Genomic DNA, 19,815 nt, shown 5'->3' with positions numbered 1-19,815 from the left:
TTTAATAGTAATAATTTGATTATTTAGCAAAAAGAAAAAGGAAAAAGTAATAATTTGATTTGTTAAAAAATGTATAATCCCATTATGGGATGTTTGTGTGAGGGTATATGCTGCTTTTGGGAAAAGCTAGCTAGAAAGGAGGTGGATCACCATCAGATGAGTGATGTGGAGCGCACGCTTGAGACGTCTTGGGTTTCCACACTTCTAAAAAAGCACTTTTTACCATTACCCCCCCCAAAAAAAAAAAAAAGGTTTTATTCGATCCCCAGTATCCCAAGCACAAAATTAAAAAAAGAAAAAGATGAAAACAAAAGAAAAGTAATACAAGCTGCATCCCATTTATTTAAAGTAGTTTTGTTTGTATTATTTTTCTCCATCCTCTTTTATTCCTTTTTTTTTTTTTTTTTAATTGGTTCGTGCATTTCATTCCTCCTATTATTGTCCATTTTTCACATTTGGATAAAAGTGCAATTATTTACATAGTTATTCATAAATGATTTAGAAAAAGTTAAATAACTAATAAAATAAGCTTGAATATGAATGATGTGTCCCCCACGTGTACTTTTCCTCCAAGTGAGTGAGTGAGTGAGCTATAAAACTGAAATTAAAAAATAAAAAATAAAAAGCATTGATTTTTCTATATATTAAATGCATGGACTGGAACACACAGTGCCTCCTCGCTCTCGCCTAGCCCAACACCGTCTTAGACCCAAAACGATTCACACAGCAGCCAGCCATGGACGACTTCATGAAGCTAATGTGTTCCAATTCTCCACCCGTACGCTCTCTTTGTTTTTCTTTATTCTTCTTTTTTTTTTTAAATAAATAAAAAATAATAAAATTTTCCTTCCGTCTCAAGAAATGAACAAACTTTGGTTTGCTAATTAATTAGCACAACGAGGAGGGTCTTGTTTCAGTCTCTGCTGAATGGAGCTTTTGGTGTATATATTTTCCTTTCTTTTCTCAGCTACCAAATACCGATCCAGTGTTTGCTTAGTTTTCTTTCCTTGCTGTGTTTTTTATCTGTTATCTGTTTAAAATTAAACAAAAATAAAATGAAATAATTATAAAATTTTCTGCAATTTTTTTTTTCTTTTTTTTTTTTTGGGTTGAAAAATTTAGAACAAGTTTAAGAAACCAGAGCCAGGTTTTGAATGTCCGTTATCTTTCAGTTCTAATTTCAATAATTAATAGTGATGGACCATCCGAGTAAAGGAAATTGTGGTCCATGGATAAACGGTTTACAAGTTTGGTGATGTTTCTAATTCATTCTTTTTATAATAATATTTCAAATTAGAATAATGGAAAGTAATTAAATTAGTAGAAATTAGATTTTTGATACATGTAGTACTGATGGTTCCTTGTTCTGGGTTTCAGGTATGGGATAAGAATATTCTCTCATTGTGTTTCGAGAACATATATCCTTTTGAGTTTGGAGGGTCCAGTGTGATTTACTCTTTCCTACAAAACTAATTTTAGTTTTAATTATAAATTGCTTTTTTCCTTTACAATCCCTTACTGTTTTAGGTTTTGGGGCAAATGTAGTAACAGTCTTTATGATTGCTATACTCGGAATTACCAAAAGAAATAGCAGAAGAATTTGGAGGGTGAGTTTTATCATGTTGCATATGTTCTTTTTTGCTTGTTCATAAAAGAAAGGGAAAAATAAATAACATTTGCTATCCTAATGCTAAATTAGATCAAATATGCATTGTCTAATATTAATTCCAAGATTTTTTTGCATATACTAATGGCTTTTAGTAATTAATCAGATAAAACTTTCAGAAAAGATTTCCTTGCAATTTCTTCCTGCCATTGGAGTATGTTTGACCCTTTTGGACATAGTTCTGCTTTTAAAGAGAGCATTTCAGGGAGGGTTAATTGCACATCATGAATGGTTTCTCAGATGTTCTCGCTTCGCAGTGTGGGTAAGCTTCTATAACTTGTAATTGCTGTGTATGTTGTTAGAAAATATGCTATATCTTAGAAGATGTATTCACTCTCTTTGCTTTTCAATATGTAGACCACTGTCATTCTTTTATCAAAGTGCGCCAACTGCCACATTTTATGCAACTGTATCCTATGCTTCTGGTGGATTGTAAAACTGCTTCTGGAGATCCCCCATTTGCTAACAGTATATACATCATTTGAGGTAAAATTGATGTTTTTTTATAGCCATGAGCTGCTAAATGGGTTTTTTCAGTTGATAATTCCAGTGCATGACATACCTTTTACTGTAGTGTGTGAATGATTGAATATATATTTGTAATGGTTGGTCTAACAAATATTGTAGTTACATTCTACTATATACATTGTAGGCACTGGATTGTTTTTTCTAATTAAGTGAAACAGGAGAAGAAAGTACTCTCAAAGATACATATGAACCATAGAGACCTTTTAGCTTGGAAGAATAGATTTCAATCTAAATTTTTCCTACTCTTTTTCTGTTCTTGGTAAATTAAACATAAAGTCACTGTAATTTACGCCTTTGGCAGGTATTGAGATGTCTTAAAGAGAGCTGTATTGTTTTATTGGATATCATGTTTGCATTGTCAATTAACATTATCAGACTAAAACGGGGATATCCTAAGGGCAGGTATGTATGGTCAAATTTCTTTCTGCTGTTGTCATTTTAGCAAACATCATTGCTTCAGTACAGTCTGATAGAACTATTGAGATTCATTGAACCTGTACACCTTCTGCTTGGCAAAATTGCAGTTCAGTGGAAGACCCTCTACTTTCAGGTGATGTGGACCTTGAAGAAGGTTGTCATAGGGACTTTGTAAGTAAAATGCTGTCATCTTATCTCTAGGAGATATTTTTTGCCTTTTAAATTAAATAGTTTATAGGCATAGTCACAACTTATTCTATATGTTCTATTTTCACTATCTTCTTAAAATCTGACTGTTATCCTTGTTAATTTAATCTCCAATATGTAAAATATAGTAATAGGGCTATGAATTATGGGTTACTAGTCTTACTTTCTTTCTGAGTTCAATAAACTTGTAAATAACACTTATATTGAATTTGTGTTGTTGAAGGGAACCATTTGGAGTTGTTTGGATATTCTTACATTCAAATCTATCATTTCTGTGATGAATCATGGTGCAACAAAGCAGCTTGACTTTGAAGATTTGCTTCAGCTTCCTACCGATATGGATCCCACTTCTTGTCATCATCAATTGTTAAGCTGTTGGCAGTCTCAACATACTGATAATTGCTCTAGTCCATCCCTCTTTAGGGCAATTTGTGGTGCATATGGATGGCCATATTTTCGTATCGGTTTCCTAAAGGTAACAAAAAAGAAAAATCAAACATCAAAAATCAAAATGCCTTATTGCCATTTACGATGAAGATAGTTTTAAAAAATTAATTTTAATTATAATTTTATCATTTTACCTGATTTGGGACATAAGTATATATGTATTGAAATTTTACAAATTTTGCAAATATATTATTTTCTTTTTATGAAACAAATTCATTTATTATTGCATTTTTAAACGATTTCATGTAGTGCTTGATGCATATCAAGAGTTTTTGTTGAATATGTTTTACGAAATCCAGGTGATTAATGATAGTGTTGGCTTTGCTGGACCATTGCTTCTCAATAGGCTGATTCGGTTTCTTCAACAAGGTTTTGCAGCCACCAATGGCAATCTTTTAATTCTTTATTACTCTCCTACCATTCATTTCAACATAACTACTGTCATGTTTTCTCTATCAGGTTCAGGAAATCCAGATGGTTATCTTCTTGCAGTCCTCTTGGGCCTCACGTCTATCTTCAAGTAACTCTTAATCTTGGATCTCAAGATGTTTTCTTTCTTCTTCTTTTGTTTAATTTGGTTTTTCCCCACCTTCATGTACTTGACATAGATTCAAACATTTTCTCTTGCATTTTTTTTTTTTTTGTAATATATTAAGAGAAAGAAACAATTTATCTGCTATAATGGCATTTAGGACATGCATTAAGATTAGTTATGGTATTTATTTTCAATTAAAAAAAAAGTTTATCTTAATTAACATGAATTTGACTGTATCTAAGAGGACTGTGCTTGTTATAAATCAGGTTAATTTTCTAGAAAAGTCATTGCTGGTATCTTAAATTATTTGCAATTCACTTTTCTACTTAATTAGGTATATCATAATGAACAATATTGAATTAGTGATGAACTGTTTTCAAGGCATAAAAGTTGAGATAATGATGCAATTATGTGTTCTCTTAATCTAAAATAGTTTTTACTGTTCCCAGTTCTGTTCCTGCAAACCATGATGGAAGGAAAGCTAACTGTGTTTATGATTTATATACCTGCATAGCCGTATCCTAACCTTATTCATTTTGGGGTAAAATCTAATTTGATTGCAGTGCATACTATATGTTAAATATTGTTTCTTGATTATACTGACTTTATCTAACACTAAATCTGAGAGAATGTTGGTCTTCTATTATGCAGATCATTTTTAGATACACAATACAGTTTTCATCTTGCCAAGCTGAGGCTAAAGCTAAGATCAAGTATTATGACTGTTATTTATCAAAAAGTATTCTTCATCTTCCCTGGATTATTCAGGCTTTGCTAGAACTCCCAATTCATTTTCCTTTTTTTTAAACTTCATATTCACACTTGTTTTCTAGTGTCTATGCATCAATCTAGCAGAGCGGTCAAAATTTACTGAGGGTGAAATTCAGACATTTATGTCTGTAGATGCTGATCGTACTGTCAACTTGTGCAACAGCATCCACGACTTGTGGAGGTAATGAACCAAATAAACTTCTTATTGTACTTAATTAACTTTGTCTATCATTTTGTCAGTTTAATTTCAATCTGGAACCAAGTTCAGGTGAAGACATTGAACCACTTTCAAACTCTACTATATTTCCAGAGCTTTGATTATTTCCCCTGATAATGCTGTTCTAAAATTTGGAATCTTATTTTATTTCATTCTTTTTATGCTTAACCTTTGTAAATCTTAGGTTGTATTAGCAATTTGTAAAGACTATCATAATTCAGAAAGCTAAGAAAATTTCTTTTCATGATTGCTGTATGCAATATTTTGATTGTTATGGTTTCATGACTATCTCAGCTTGCCTTTTCAAATTGGAGTGGCTTTGTACCTTCTATATACACAAGTCAAATTCGCATTTGTTTCCGGACTCGTGATTACAATCTCATTGATACCAGGTAATCGCATCATTCCTCGATTGAAGTCGTTTGTTTAATACTCTTTTGGACGTTGTTACAGCTTATTTTTTTAGAAATTTTCTTTGTTTATCTTAGGATTGAGAAAACTTCTTATGTGCAGTGAATAAATGGATATCTCAGATGATCGCAACAGCTACTGAGAAAATGATGAAGCAAAAAGATGAGAGGTAAATTCCAAATTTTCTTTTATTTCACTTTCTATGACACCGGGAAGCTTTGCCCTTTAGCAAGGGTGAAATAGCTTAGTCTGAAGCAGGGGCTAGAAAAGATCATTATAATTACAAAAAGAAAAGAGTATTTATTTATTTACTAAGACTCTATTATTATGTTGGTTAATAGGATTAGGAGGACAGGAGAACTTTTGACATATATTCGGACTTTGAAGATGTATGGCTGGGAGCTTCTTTTTTCTTGTTGGTTGATGGAGACAAGATCTTTAGAAGTCACGCACTTAACTGTATGGCTATAATTTTAGTAGAGAGTAATGCAATTGATAATTTTTGCATGAGTTCTTCAATTTTTATTGTGAACTATAATGTCTGATATTCTTCATTAGACAAGGAAATACTTGGATGCATGGTGTGTATTCTTTTGGGCCACAACACCAACTCTTTTCTCTCTTTCAACATTTGGACTCTTCACATTGACAGGACATCAACTTGATGCTGCAGTGGTATACTAACTGTTCCTCATGTTCATGCAAGTTTTTAATTTTTTAAAATTGTTTGTGCATTTCATCTCATTTTTTATTTTTCATTCTCAGTATTAACAATATTGCAATTGTTAAGCAAGTTTGATTTCTCTGAAAAACATTAATGCAGGTCTTTACCTGTCTTGCTTTGTTTAATACTCTGATTTCTCCTCTAAACTCATTTCCATGGGTTATTAACGGATTAATTGATGTGAGTCTCCTTGTGCCATAATTTTTTTTTAAATTTTAAGACTTTAAAACTCTATAATTATGAACAAATGATTTGTTTTGTATGTTATCTAGGCCTTTATATCTACCAGGCGGTTGAGCAGGTTTTTATCTTGCTCTGACTGCAAGTCCAAGCTGGAAAAGACACAAAATTCATCCTCACAGTCTGAATTTTCTTTTGAAGATATGGCAGTTGTCTTCCATGATGCATGTTGTTCTTGGTCAACCAGTGACATAGACGAACAGATTCCATTGCTGAATCATGTGGATCTAAGTCTTCCAAGGGGTTCATTCATTGCAGTAATTGGAGAGGTTAGATTTGTGCATGGGGTTTTCATGCAGTTCTGTTTGTCTAGATAAATATTATGGTATGAGGATCCTAAATTTGAAATTCACTGCATTCACCCTTCTGTCACATTTACACATGTGGTCAGGTTGGATCAGGAAAATCATCACTGTTGAATTCAATTTTGGGAGAAATGCAGCTTGTCCGTGGATCAATACATTCAAATGGATCTATAGCATACGTACCACAGGTTCATAAATTGTCTTTACATGGCTATCATATTTGAATTCTTTTAGAATAGACTTCATTTTCATAGTTTTTACTTCCTGAAAAATGTAGGTCCCTTGGATTCTCTCTGGAACAATTCGTGATAATATACTGTTTGGAAAGAATTATGATCTGGAAAGGTAAAATTCTGTCAACAACCAAGAAATTCAATTCTTCCTTTTTCTTTTCTCATAAGTTTGATTATTTAAGCTCTGTTTCCTTATAAATCTTGCTTTCTTTTTTATGTTATGTGCCAAAAATTTTCAGAGCCTGTTGTTTCTTTTTCTTTCTAACAGATACTCTGATACTGTAAAGGCATGTGCATTGGATGTTGATATTTCATCAATGGTTGGAGGTGACATGGCTTATATTGGAGAAAAAGGACTCAACTTGTCTGGTGGACAGCGAGCTCGACTTGCTTTGGCCAGGTTACAACTCTATATTTTCTTAAAATTTTATTTTCTGAACGAGCTTCCCTCATCAAATTCGTTCTCATAGTCATAACTCTGTGCAATTACAGGGCTATCTATCATGGGTCAGATATTTTTTTGCTTGATGATGTCCTTAGTGCGGTTGATGCACAAGTTGGTCGGTGGATATTATATAATGCCATTATGGGCCCTCTCATGAAGGAGAAAACTTGTGTGCTTTGTACTCATAATATTCAGGTACCCCCTGAATCTCTATACATTGTTTTGTAGAGATTTCTACTTGAGATAATAAGCAGAAAGGAAATTCTCTGTTCCTTCACCTTACAGGCAATGTCTTCAGCTGATTTGATTATTGTTATGGATAAAGGACAAGTGAAGTGGATAGGAAACTCAACTGATTTGTCAGTGTCTTCATATTCAGCGTTCTCTCCACTGAATGAACTTGATACAATTGGTCATAATCAAGGACAAGAATATGGCATGGATACTGGTACTGAAGTTGAACAAAAGTCACTCATAGAGGAAAATACTGCATCTGCTTCAGAGGTAGTACAAGAGATCATCGAAGTTGAGGCTCGGAAAGAAGGCAGAGTTGAACTTACTGTCTACAAGTGGGTAAAAGTACATGCAAGGAATTATAACATTTTTGGAAATTTTGTAACTAAAACTATATGTATTTTGCAATTTATTCTTATTATCTGTTACAGGAATTATGCTGCATTTTCTGGTTGGGTCATCACAATTGTAATATGCATGTCAGCAGCTTTAATGCAAGCTTCTCGCCATGGAAATGATTTGTGGCTATCATATTGGGTTGATACCACAGCAAGCCATCAGAAAGAATACTCCACGTCCTTTTATCTGGTAATAAGCTGCCCTAGAGATTCATGTAATTCTTTCATTTCCCTTGTCCTTCATCTTTTTATATTGAAAGGTAAGAGGCATAAAAAAGAAGTCCTCAAACTTCTTACTGAGAGTTGTTCTTTCTGTTTCCATTGAGTTAGTGCAGATTATACTGTGCATATTTTGTATCATAAATTCCTTCCTTACATTGGTGAGAGCTTTCTCATTTGCATTTGGCGGCTTGAGAGCCGCAGTTAAGGTGCATAATACGCTGCTTGAAAAGCTTGTCAATGCACCGGTGCAATTCTTTGATCAGACTCCAGGTGGAAGAATATTAAACAGGTTAGAATATAATGCATAATGCATTAAAAAAATTGCACCAGTTTCTGTTTATTATAATCTGTTATAACCTATGTATTTCTTGTTTTATGTAGGATGTCTTCAGATCTTTATACAATCGATGATTCTCTTCCATTCATCCTCAACATTCTCCTAGCAAATTTTGTTGGTCTACTGGGGATTGCAGTAGTTTTGTCCTTTGTTCAGGTATCCAGCAAATGTTCACTTTGCTACTCACCCTTTCAAGAATTCTAACCATTTAACCATCTCGTTTATATTTCTAGGTCTTATTTCTGCTTTTGCTGCTGCCATTTTGGTATATCTACAGCAAACTTCAGGTATGTTTCATATATATATATATATATATTTATATCTAATTTTTTCATTTGACTTTATTTTAGTTTTTAGTTATCACCCTCAAATATTCTTGTATTCTCTAATCATCCTCGTCACTAATTCAAAGGCTTTAGTGCTTCACAATATGATTGTAGTTTGACATGATTCTAACTGAAAATTTCTTTAGTTCTTCTACAGGTCAACATCAAGGGAACTGCGAAGGCTAGACAGTGTTTCTCGATCTCCCATATATGCATCCTTCACAGAAACACTCGATGGTTCGTCAACTATAAGGGCCTTCAAATCTGAGGTATGTTGTTGTGACTGATTGATAGAATTAGCAATGCAAATCTTTGATTGCACCATTGTTCAGTTAAATGTCGTAATGATGTTTCTAGAGAGGAATACTTTATTTCTCTGTCGAAAAAATCTTGTAACGGCCTTACCACTAGCAGTATGAGAAGAAGGATCTATAACCTTGCTCCAATAAGCTTACCTCAGACCTTTCTGTAAGTCAACCTTTAAACAAACATAGTATGTTCCTCTTCTAACCATCTGGGATAGTACTTATATATTATTGAAATCATAGTTCAGTTTATTATGTTGAAACTTGAAAGTTTGATAAAAAGTTTTAGTATGGTTAGTATTATTGAAATCATAGTTCAATTTATTATGTTGAAACTTGAAAGTTTGATAAAAAGTTTTAGTATGGTTAGTTGATGAGTACTTGACTTTCTTCCTCCTTATTAACCAGGAAAGAGTCCCTATAGCTTTCTTGAGCCGTTGAGCTGCCACAGTTTTAAATTCATACTTATTTCACATGATGTTATTTTGCTAAAGGAGATATTAACATCTACAAACAAATGGTTATGGACAGGAGTGTTTCTTCACTAGATTCACCGAGCATGTGAGATTGTATCAGCAAACTTCTTACACAGAGTTAATAGCAAGCTTGTGGCTTTCTTTGCGCATTCAGGTATACACTTGCTGGATCAGGGATATATTTACAACATTTTGTGACTAATTGTAGTGATGGATGATCTTCTTTCAGTTATTGGCAGCATTTATCATATTATTTATCGCCATCATGGCTGTTATTGGATCGCATGGAAATTTACCAGTTAGTTTTGGAACCCCAGGGCTGGTAAGCTCCATACTTTCAAACCATCATTTTTCTTTCAACATCTATAAGTCACATTCTCCTTTTGAAATATAAGCTCGAGGTAACTTATGCATCTATATAGGTAGGCTTGGCTCTTTCTTATGCAGCTCCGGTTGTGTCTTCATTGGGAAGCTTTTTGACGAGTTTCACTGAAACAGAGAAGGAAATGGTTTCTGTTGAAAGAGCTCTCGAGGTACAAAAGACAAACCTTCTAATTCCTCTTATGCAACTGCATAACTGGCTGTTTACATTTGGTATTTTAACTGATACCAGTATATGAACGTTCCTGAAGAAGAACTACATGGAGACCGATCCTTAAGTCCTAATTGGCCATTTCAAGGACTGATTGAATTTCAAAATGTTACCTTGAGATATATGCCATCTTTGCCAGCTGCACTTAAAGATGTTACTTTCACCATTGAGGGAGGGATGCAGGTGGTAACAATACTTGGTCTGAAATTTGGTTAAAAAACTTTGCTGTTAAGACTGTTCATACATGCGTCCTGTTCAGGTTGGAATCATTGGAAGAACTGGAGCTGGAAAGTCTAGTGTCTTGAACGCTCTTTTCCGCTTGACTCCAATATGTGGAGGATGTATTACTGTGGATGGCATAAACATAGCTGATGTTCCTGTTAGGGATCTTCGAGCTCATTTTGCAGTTGTTCCTCAAAGTCCATTTCTATTTGAAGGATCATTAAGGTACTTCATTGGAATGTTCTGTCACTGATTCTGACACATTTGCTGTGAACTGTTTTTGTGTTTTCATCAAATACTGAGTAGGTGCCATATTTAATGGTTTCATGTAAATGGTTAGTAAATTCATATGTTGGTACTTTCCTCCAAATTCCAAGGGATAATCTTGATCCATTGAAATTGAGTCAAGACTCTAAGATTTGGAAGGCTTTGGAGAAGTGCCATGTAAAAGAAGAAGTTGAAGCACTAGGAGGGCTAGATATCCACATAAAGCAATCTGGGATGTCATTTTCTGTTGGCCAACGTCAGCTTCTTTGCCTTGCACGTGCACTTCTGAAGTCCTCAAAGGTAAGGATACAGAATTCTTTCTGGCAGGGAGATAATACCAAGTATTACTTCGTATAAAAGTAACAGTCAAGATTTGTAATGTTAGGTTCTGTGTTTGGACGAGTGCACTGCCAGTGTCGATTCTCAAACTGCATCGATATTACAAAATACCATATCCAGTGAATGCAGAGGCATGACTGTGATCACAATTGCTCATCGTATTTTGACAGTTTTGAATATGGACAACATTCTGATCCTTGATCATGGTATCCTGGTATGTCATTGTTGACTATGTTTTTATGCATATCATGCATACATATATAAACATAATATATTTGATATATATTTACACTAAACTATTGACCTACTTACACAATTCTATTTGCCAAGAGGAGATTCTGTTGAGATCCTGGGTTATAAATAGTAGGATAACAGACACCTAGGCATCACAAGAACAAGTATGTCATGCATTTGTCAAGAACAATGGAAGCAAAATCCTCATTGTGTCATAAAATTTTGGAATTTAGTATATTGCATGAGAAGGCAACCAAATTGTTGAAAACTGTATGAATTTAAAGTCATTTATCAACCTAATTTAATTTAGAATGTTGTATTTCTTCTTTTCACCATGCCCATTGTTGTTGTACAGGTTGAACAAGGAAACCCGCAGGTTCTCCTACAAAATGGGCTTTCAAGATTTTCAAATTTTGCTAAAGCTTCGACTATGTGAGATCCTAACAACCACTCTGCAAATTTGGTTTTACAGAACAAACAAATCCATTCACTCCTTGTAACTAACACTATTAGCTCTCTTATCATGTCATCCTATGATCGTCTCATGAATCTGTTAATCAATTTCCTCAACTTGTTAGGATACAATATTGTAACAGGTCTTCTAATTGCAAAAATGGAGATCAAAACCAGATGCAACTCATTCATATGGTCACTAAAGCTATTTAACGTAGGAATTATCATAACGATTAAGGGAAATTAGGTAGCATAAATTTCTTAGCAATAGCATCACATTTGGTGTATATAGAGAAATAATAATAATAATAATAATAAAATGACTAAAACAGGATAACAGTCATCAATCAGAATTATTCAGATAAGATGCCACCAACTGCATTTGGCAATCAAGCTGGTAAACTGATGCTGCATAAATTGCTTATCATAAGAGAAGAAATCTCTAATCGGTAAATCATGAAATGCTGGCAGCATAAGAGTTTTTTTTTTTTTCCTTTTTCTCTTCCTAGAAAAAACATTGAATATTTAAGTTGGACTATGAATTTCTTTTATGGTTCTCTTGTTGCAAATAGTGACAATTATGAAATGACGACGATGATGATGATAAGATAATGCGGTACGTGATGATGATGATGATGATGATCCAACCATCAACTAATTTGGTTTGGACGTGGCGGAAGACACGGAAAGACAAAGACAATCAAACCAGCAAATTAAACTAATCTAACCAGCAAATTAAACTAACAGTGCTTGAGCCAAGTTGACAGAATAGACATATAAACAACTTCTATCATGTTTGTAAAAAGACATGTTTTGACGCACGTCCCTTGTACTAGATCTTAATCAACTAATTAACCACAAAATAAAACGTTTTAACATTTCTGAAAATTTCCATCTTATCAGAGAAGGAAAAAAAAAAATTGTTTTTGCTAAACACCCCCCATAGAACCCATTATAATTATGCCACTGTTATGTTCCACATGATCACTTGCTGTGACTCGCCTTCTTTTCTTTGCCTGTTTGGCTATAAAATTTCCTTGGCCGGAACTTCGGGATTAATCAAAATTACACATAATGATGTTATGCATCATAAAGTTTAATTAATTCAGTTATGAAAGGCATAAATTTGGTGGTACATGCAACCAATTCAACAGAAGTAAGCCAAAGGTGAATGCGTATCAAATATGGCGATTATTCATGATCTTTTTTTTAATTTATCTTTGATGCCAGATACCGAATAATTATACTAGCATTTAGTACCCTAATTGAATAAATAATCAAATAACAGTGCAACAGAATAGATTTCGAAAACATCATTGGCCTCCTAACAAAAATCACCAAAAAAGAAAGATTAAATCCCAAGGAAGAATATTTAGGCAGAGAACAATAGGTTATTGTGTATTCTCTTAGAAAGCTTGCTTTTGACTCTCTGGAATTCACCGATGATAGAGGAGGATCATGGCCATCATCAACAAAATCTCATCTTAAGAATCTGTATCCTCTCAAAAACCAATACTAACATTCTTTTAATGTCGAATAAACCAACACTTTTTGGATATGAATAACAACACCTCTTTTGACTCTTAGCCCATAACTTGTGATTACAGAAGGGTTTATAGGCAACATTCTGGAACTATAGGGTGGTCCTGAATTTCTTTGATTCACTGGAGATATGGAATTAATTAAGTTTAGCTTTAATTTGGATAGGTAATAGTTTAGGGATTATATAATTGCACGAGTTGGGAAGCATGGTGAGGAAGATTAGCTATAATATTATAATGGAGAAAATTCCCTTGAAAATTAGAGATTTTTTTTTTTTTTTTTTTGGGGTGAAATTGAAAATCAGAGATCTTAGGTAAAGAAGATTAGAATAGCTTTTGTACCATAGCTACCAGGCAAGGATTGTGATAACAATTTTGGCAGAGGCACAATTATTCTTCTTTCAGTGATCAAATTGGCCAATAAATGCTAGTAAATAACATTAATTGGAAGCTTCCCAAAAAGACGTTTTCAGAATTCTATCCAAAATGTATAATGACCAAAAATTTAAGCCTTTTTTTAAAATATATTTATCATTAGTTAGACTGGTAGTTTTACTTTATATAATATGAATTTCAAAAGAACCAAATATCCAATAGATGTAAAGAATAGAGGGCAAAGAATAACAATGGTTTTTGCATGGCATTTAGTGAATAAGCCTTGAGAAAAAGCAAATTCCCATTTTAACAAATTTCAACTTGCATATAAAGCTTTTCAAAATATTTAGGAATAGAAAACGAGTTAGCATTTTCTCATGGGGTCCATTTTAATGCAATTATGGTCTCAGTATCTTTGTGAAACAAAAGCAGGGGACTATGACACTTGGAAGGAAAGCCATTGGCAGTGGAGCTGAAAAGTTAGCATTTATATATATAGCCGGATTCTTAGGTTAAAAATATTTTTCTTCCTAAATATTTATACAGATTTTCATTTTTAAAAAAAAAAATTGTTATTTTATATGATTCTATTTGATGACAGGTGGTTCATTTGGTTCTTGGAAGGGTTGGAGACTTTTTTTTTCTTCCTTGTACAGATTAGATGGGAGGTTTTGGAGGGGACCATAGCAAAGGAGATCTCCATTTGTCACTGTAATGACACGTTATCATACAATCTGAGTTTGTAATTGGTATTAAGCCCCAATACTTTTGTTTTTTCTGTCTCTTTATTCAGTGGACCTAATTTTAGAGGGCAGCTTTGCATCCTTACAAATCGTGGTCACTTCTTTTCTTCTTTTTCCTTCTTTTTTTGGGAATTATGATAACCTTTAATTTGATATTATAATAGCATGTTAAATTTATGTCGTTTTGGAATTAATCCTAATAATAATGACCTATCTATATATTAATAATTTTTAGATTCTAGATTAAAGAGGAAATATGTTAGTATCTAATTTAATTGAATTTAAAATTTAAAAATGATCACCGATTATTATTATTCATTACGTTAGTTTAATAAGAACTTTATTTGATGTTATAATTTGGTTGCTTTATTTATAACAACTAATTAAAATTTTTGGTAGAAAGTTTTTATTTTTCTTCTTCATTATTATAAGCATGAAGCGGGCAGTTGTATAGTGGTCACAACTCATTAAAAGGATGGTGAATTAATTTCATTGATGTTGGATCTACTATTATAAATACTTTTTTTTTTTTTCCTTTTTTAGTGGGGTGGTAATACTTGCACATGAGATTATTAATCTAAAAACTGTACTCAAAAGTCACGTGGGTCAACAAAAATAACAGATGAAGAAGACCGGGACCTAATCCAATCCGACGGCTCACTTGTTTCACTACTCTCTCCCAGCTGCTTTGCATCTCTAAACTTCTTGATGCACCACAAATCCTCAGCCACTGAAAACTTCCTCCAGTGTGGGACCACCTCTCTAACAGGATCCCTCTGGCCCACCTCAGCCACCACGGCCCCACATCCTTCATCGTCCCTACCCATATTATGAGCGAAGTTGCAGAGACATTTCATCAAATAGGACCCATGCTTACCTTCCATGTGTAGACCGTACATGAAATAAACCCCAAACTTCCTAAAAACATCAGGAAACGAAGGCAATCTCAGCCACGGCAACCATGCATCCACTACCCTACTCCCTACGCAACAGGCGTAGGTTAGCATGGACACCCCCTTCACTTGAAGCTTAAACACTTCCTTTGTATTCCACACGCTCATGATAGCAAAACTGGGAGGAAAAAGACTCTCTCTTGGGTCCCACTTAGGGAGGTACATTTTTGGTATGGCCATGAAGGTACCCAGATTGAGCTTGCTGCCCAAAATGGCGTCTATGTCTTTTGGGAAGAATTCTGAACTTGCAAAGACCCGACGATACATAACCTCAGCTAGCTGTGGTGGGACCCGAACAATGGCGGTTCTCTTCCAACCAATTGGCTTGTAATGGGCATGAACCGGTTGAACCAACATGGTTGGGGTCCTAAACTTTATGTAGTCACATTTTTTAGTGAACAAATTGATGGAGGGCTCGTTGGTACAATCAGTGGCCATGTAAGCGTACTCTGCACCCATTAATTTGCACCATTGTTCAAGTTTTTGAACAAGTTTTGTCCCAATTCCAAGTCTCCTGCAAAAGGAAAAAGAAAAAAGATTTTGAGTATATTTTTTATTGGGGTTTTTTGTCTCATACTTGTTGGAGATAAGTTTGCATGATGACAAAAAAAATAAAGTGAAAAATCTAGTGGATGGTGGGCGTTGTAGTAGTGTTAATTAAAAAGATTGGAAACAAAAGCAAAGGGAACAATTTGGATGATAGTGTGTAAGGAGAGCAGATAGGGAGGAAAAAGAATATTAATTATAAGTGATGCAATTCGTATTGGGGGTCACATCGAAGAGGGGAGGGGAATTTTGTGTAGCCAAGAAAAAAAACATAAAGGGGACAAGGAGGAAATTAATGAAAAGGAACTAGTGGTGGATGGGACTGTGTGAATGAAGCAATTTAGTAGCAGGGTACAGACAATGGTAGAGATGAGAATGGGACATTCTATCTATATTAATAGAACAAATATTGTAATTAATAATTTTAATTTATTTTTTAATGTAAAGTTTTAATTAATTAGGGACCTATAGTTGGACGATGGATGCATGTTTTCATTGACAGGCTAGCAAGCCCGCTTGCTTCAGCTTCTTTCCATGATACGAGGAACATTGCCCCTTCTCTTTATGGAAGAATCTAATCTCTCTCTTTCTCACTATTTCTCTATTCTCTCTCTCTCTCTCTCTCTCTCTCTCTCTCTCTCTCTCACTTCTTGGGGGATTAGAACAAGAAAGCACAAGAGAGACTTATGTACAAGGAAACGCATGAAAAACAAACAAAACTCATGAAGAAGCTTTATATATATATATATATAGAAGGCTCTTATCTTGGGGGAAAATGAAGACAAAGACAAAAACGAAAATTAATTTATGAGAAAAAAGGAACAAATCAATAAATTAAATTAACCTGTGCGTGGGTGAGACCCTGAGTCCCAAAATATAGGCCATCTTTACATAAACTGAATTCCCTCTTGTTACATCTTTCACGCACCCCCTCACCAACCCAACTATCTCTTTTTCTTCTCCACACTCTGCAACCTGTTCCATAAACAACATATTCATATAAACAAAACATAAACAATAAAAAACAATCTAGTTCAAAAACAAAATAGCAACATATATATATATATATATATATATTTTTTTTTTGCTGAAAAACACATCAGCCCACACTATTAAACGTGCCATCAATCTTTTAACGACAACAACCTGTATGTTCAAATCTATTATCCTTTATAGTGCAAAACTGATATGTATTGTATAGCAAGTCTATATATATGTATATAGATAGATTTAGTGTATAGTAATAGCATACCAGCATGATATGAGTCGAGAAATGGCGAACACGGCAAATAGGATCACCCATGAGGTCGGCCACAAGAGAAGGTTTACCCTTTTGGCCAACTTCACAGCGGCTCTCTAGCTCCTCCACCGCCAACTTATCTCTCTCTTCGTCGTATTCTCTTACCACAACCACCTGATTAACATTATCATCATCAGCTGCTATCTTCAGCACCATCTTGATGTTAATTAATTATAATTAGCTCCTAGCGAGCTTGCTTGCTCTATCTCTCTCTCTCTCTCTCTCTCTCTCTCTCTCTCTCTCTCTCTCTCTCTCTCTCTCTGTGTTTGATTTGCTTTGTATCTAATTTTTGCTGTTTCTATACTTTCTCGGTTTCATTCTGTCTCTCTATATATAACTACAAGCCTCTGTCTGCGTGGCATCTCCACTTGTTTCTTAATACTGAGCGTAGCCGCAAGATCTTTATACCATTTTCTTTGGTGAATGACTCATGATTGACCAGATATTGTTTCAATTATTGCTTCATATATATCGCCATGGTACATGCATACCCCTTGCATTTTTTAGCACTATATAATATAATATTTATACATTAAAATAATACCCTCTACTTTTTCATTCATTTTAATTTGTTTTCCCATTTAAAATAAATAGATAAATAAATATGAAAGGTACATAGTCTTTGTCATGTGCAGTGTCAACTGGTGATTATGATAACCATATGATGGTGATATTGATAGCAATGTACTCCTACATGGATTTTGCTTTGTTTATATGGTCCTTATAAGGCCGTTTCTTCCATGCATCCATCCATCCTTGTTCAATACACCGATTTTTAAGCTTTACGAAATTTTATCAAAAATCAGCTCCTTTCAATTAGTTTTTCATATATATATATATATATATATGAGTACAAATTAATTGAGAAATTTTTACATCATTTAGAAGAGCCGAATGCCCTTACAATTCCAAAAAATATACATTAAAGTAAAAATATGTTAGTAAAATTATATATACATGGCATAATATATTAAGTGTTTCAATCAGTCATTAGTTTGTAAGTCGTTAAATTTATCGAAAGCTCTTCACTAGCTTGGAAATTAAAGAGAAAAAAAAAATGACTAAATTCATCAAATCAAATTAGTTTTCTAAAATTGCTCCAAAAAAAAAAAAAGCTTCGTAAAAGAACATTATTTTTTCTTATAAGATGAACTTCTGGTATGGTTATTAGTGCCAAAACGTTGTGCGATTGCAAAAGCTATATAAAACTATATTTTCCCTTTGCACCAATTATTGGTGAAGGTGGTAAGAGAGAGAGAGAGAGATAGAGAAGCATGCGCAGAATACCACGTTTTTTGATGATCATGTGGATAGTCTTTTTGAATAATGTGAATCCAATATCATTTGCATAAAGATTTCTCTCCTTTTTCTAATATGCATGTCCTGAAAACAATGTGCGTGGTGCAATTGTGTAATAAAAGACTACAGAATATATTTTATATAATCTATATTATTCCTTGTTTGGAAGTGACTAAGCACCTTTCTCATCTCGAAGCATATGATAGATTGCAAAGAGTCACCGACTCACCAAATAAGCCCTATTTGTGGGAAAGCAAAAGTTCATCTAGAACTTGCCGATTTGGTGGCAATATGTGGGTATGATATTAAGAATATATATGTCTATACATATACTAAAATTGCTAGACAAGGTTTCCAAAACAGAAATTATTACATTGTATTGACTAAACAATCTGAATGCAAATAAAAGGACCACAGTCCATACTGCCAATTTTCTTTTCTGCCATTGTCCTGAAACGTGATGAGTATGAAAAACAAGTGTCTTTTGCCGTTTGGTCAAACAGGGACACCTCTTATGTGCACAACATAACAATGGTGCCACATTTTCTCCAAACTATATATGCGTGTGTACTGATTGTATAATCATAATCACAAATATGGAAAACAATCTATGGTTGAATGAAAAATCCATTCATATATATCCTTTCTAACTTGCCATCTTTTTTGTTAAATGAGACTCGTGGGAGCTCAGTGGTTAGCACACCACAGCCCGGCCAGTGCACGCTGGGTTCGAATCTTGGGGAGAAGGGGATGCCAGGGGGCATAGCCAAAAAAAAAAAAAATCTTTTTGGTTAAATGTTTGAAAAAGACATAGTTCTTGAGGAACTTTTATTATACTTTTTATCCCATGTTTTAAGTGAATAATTATTTACTTTCTATCCCGTGAATAACTATTGTTGGTCTCACATACACATACATTGAACCGGCCTAAATGAAGAAATTAAATTTTAGAGTTTTATTACAGGCTTTCAAATGGATATTTATCTAGTTAATTAGCATATAATGTAGAAAAGAAAAAGAGATCAGTAGCATTAACCCATCAATTCAATTTACAGGTTTTCATGTGGTTGATAGCTAGTCTGCTTACGTTATTGATTACGTTGACAAAATATTGTCAAATATACTTCCGGATCCAATCGAGATTAAATTTTTTAACAAATATATAGCAGAAATATATGGTAATCTTTATTGACTATATTCTTCATCAATTAATTTATTATTCTAAGGAAATCATAAACAAAAGTGAAAGGATATATATACAAATTATATGTGTGTATATGCATCAAATCGTTTACAACTTGAAATGAAGTTTGACATGGAGGGACCATATGAATGGGAAAAAGGGGGAAAATGAGTAGGAATTTATTCAAATTCTCGTCTAACATATAAACAATACTCACAAGGATAGCTCAAGCCCTTCTTTCTTAAAGGTAGGGTTACGAAAGAAAATTCTAAGTGATATATTAATTAATATGTATGAAAACAATATTAGGGTAAAGTATAGTTT

At 33.8% G+C, this 19,815-nt stretch overlaps 2 protein-coding genes across 6 annotated transcripts; one reads left to right on the top strand and one right to left on the bottom strand.

The window, feature by feature from the left end:
* Positions 1–624: 624 nt before the first annotated feature.
* Positions 625–11,742, top strand: LOC107406596 (ABC transporter C family member 13). Of its 5 annotated transcripts, XM_016013740.4 has the most exons (36): positions 626–778; positions 1,378–1,418; positions 1,520–1,607; positions 1,773–1,928; positions 2,024–2,152; positions 2,496–2,596; positions 2,719–2,782; positions 3,042–3,293; positions 3,565–3,634; positions 3,725–3,785; positions 4,452–4,539; positions 4,634–4,752; positions 5,083–5,180; positions 5,302–5,368; positions 5,541–5,658; positions 5,758–5,874; positions 6,023–6,103; positions 6,196–6,432; positions 6,555–6,656; positions 6,746–6,813; positions 6,970–7,101; positions 7,194–7,341; positions 7,432–7,715; positions 7,812–7,968; positions 8,114–8,289; positions 8,382–8,493; positions 8,571–8,624; positions 8,810–8,932; positions 9,500–9,598; positions 9,674–9,766; positions 9,867–9,977; positions 10,058–10,219; positions 10,296–10,483; positions 10,636–10,825; positions 10,911–11,078; positions 11,454–11,742. In XM_016013740.4, exons 1-36 carry the CDS (start codon positions 737–739, stop codon positions 11,532–11,534), a joined length of 4,377 nt encoding a protein of 1,458 aa, XP_015869226.3. In that variant the 5' UTR covers positions 626–736; the 3' UTR covers positions 11,535–11,742. The 5 variants fall into 5 exon arrangements, 3 of the variants coding, with proteins under 3 accessions (XP_015869226.3, XP_060667308.1, XP_060667309.1); XM_060811325.1 differs by lacking the exon at positions 10,058–10,219; XM_060811326.1 differs by lacking the exons at positions 10,911–11,078; positions 11,454–11,742 and having other exon boundaries at positions 10,599–10,779.
* A 2,942-nt stretch (positions 11,743–14,684) lies between these two features.
* LOC125419072 (probable N-acetyltransferase HLS1-like) lies at positions 14,685–17,330 on the bottom strand. Its single transcript, XM_048464148.2, has 3 exons — positions 16,962–17,330; positions 16,554–16,684; positions 14,685–15,677 (listed from the first exon to the last, which is right to left on the bottom strand). The coding sequence occupies exons 1-3, from the start codon at positions 17,163–17,165 to the stop codon at positions 14,801–14,803; spliced, it is 1,212 nt and encodes a 403-aa protein (XP_048320105.2). The 5' UTR covers positions 17,166–17,330; the 3' UTR covers positions 14,685–14,800.
* Positions 17,331–19,815: the final 2,485 nt, after the last annotated feature.

The sequence above is a fragment of the Ziziphus jujuba genome, chromosome 1, assembly GCF_031755915.1.
Source record: "Ziziphus jujuba cultivar Dongzao chromosome 1, ASM3175591v1".
Classification (NCBI taxonomy): Eukaryota; Viridiplantae; Streptophyta; class Magnoliopsida; order Rosales; family Rhamnaceae; genus Ziziphus; species Ziziphus jujuba.
The sequence above is the reverse complement of the archived record's forward strand: the minus strand, read 5'-3'. Positions and strand labels throughout refer to the sequence as shown.

Coding starts and splice junctions, on each gene's coding strand:
- LOC107406596 (XM_016013740.4), top strand. CDS start 737: ATGGACGACTTCATGAAGCTAATGTGTTCCAATTCTCCACCC. Junction 1,419..1,519: donor TCATTGTGTTTCGAGAACAT/ATATCCTTTTGA, acceptor ACAATCCCTTAC/TGTTTTAGGTTTTGGGGCAA. Junction 2,597..2,718: donor CGGGGATATCCTAAGGGCAG/GTATGTATGGTC, acceptor GCAAAATTGCAG/TTCAGTGGAAGACCCTCTAC.
- LOC125419072 (XM_048464148.2), bottom strand. CDS start 17,165: ATGGTGCTGAAGATAGCAGCTGATGATGATAATGTTAATCAGGTGGTT. Junction 16,685..16,961: donor TCTCGACTCATATCATGCTG/GTATGCTATTAC, acceptor TTTATGGAACAG/GTTGCAGAGTGTGGAGAAGA. Junction 15,678..16,553: donor AGGGTCTCACCCACGCACAG/GTTAATTTAATT, acceptor TTCCTTTTGCAG/GAGACTTGGAATTGGGACAA.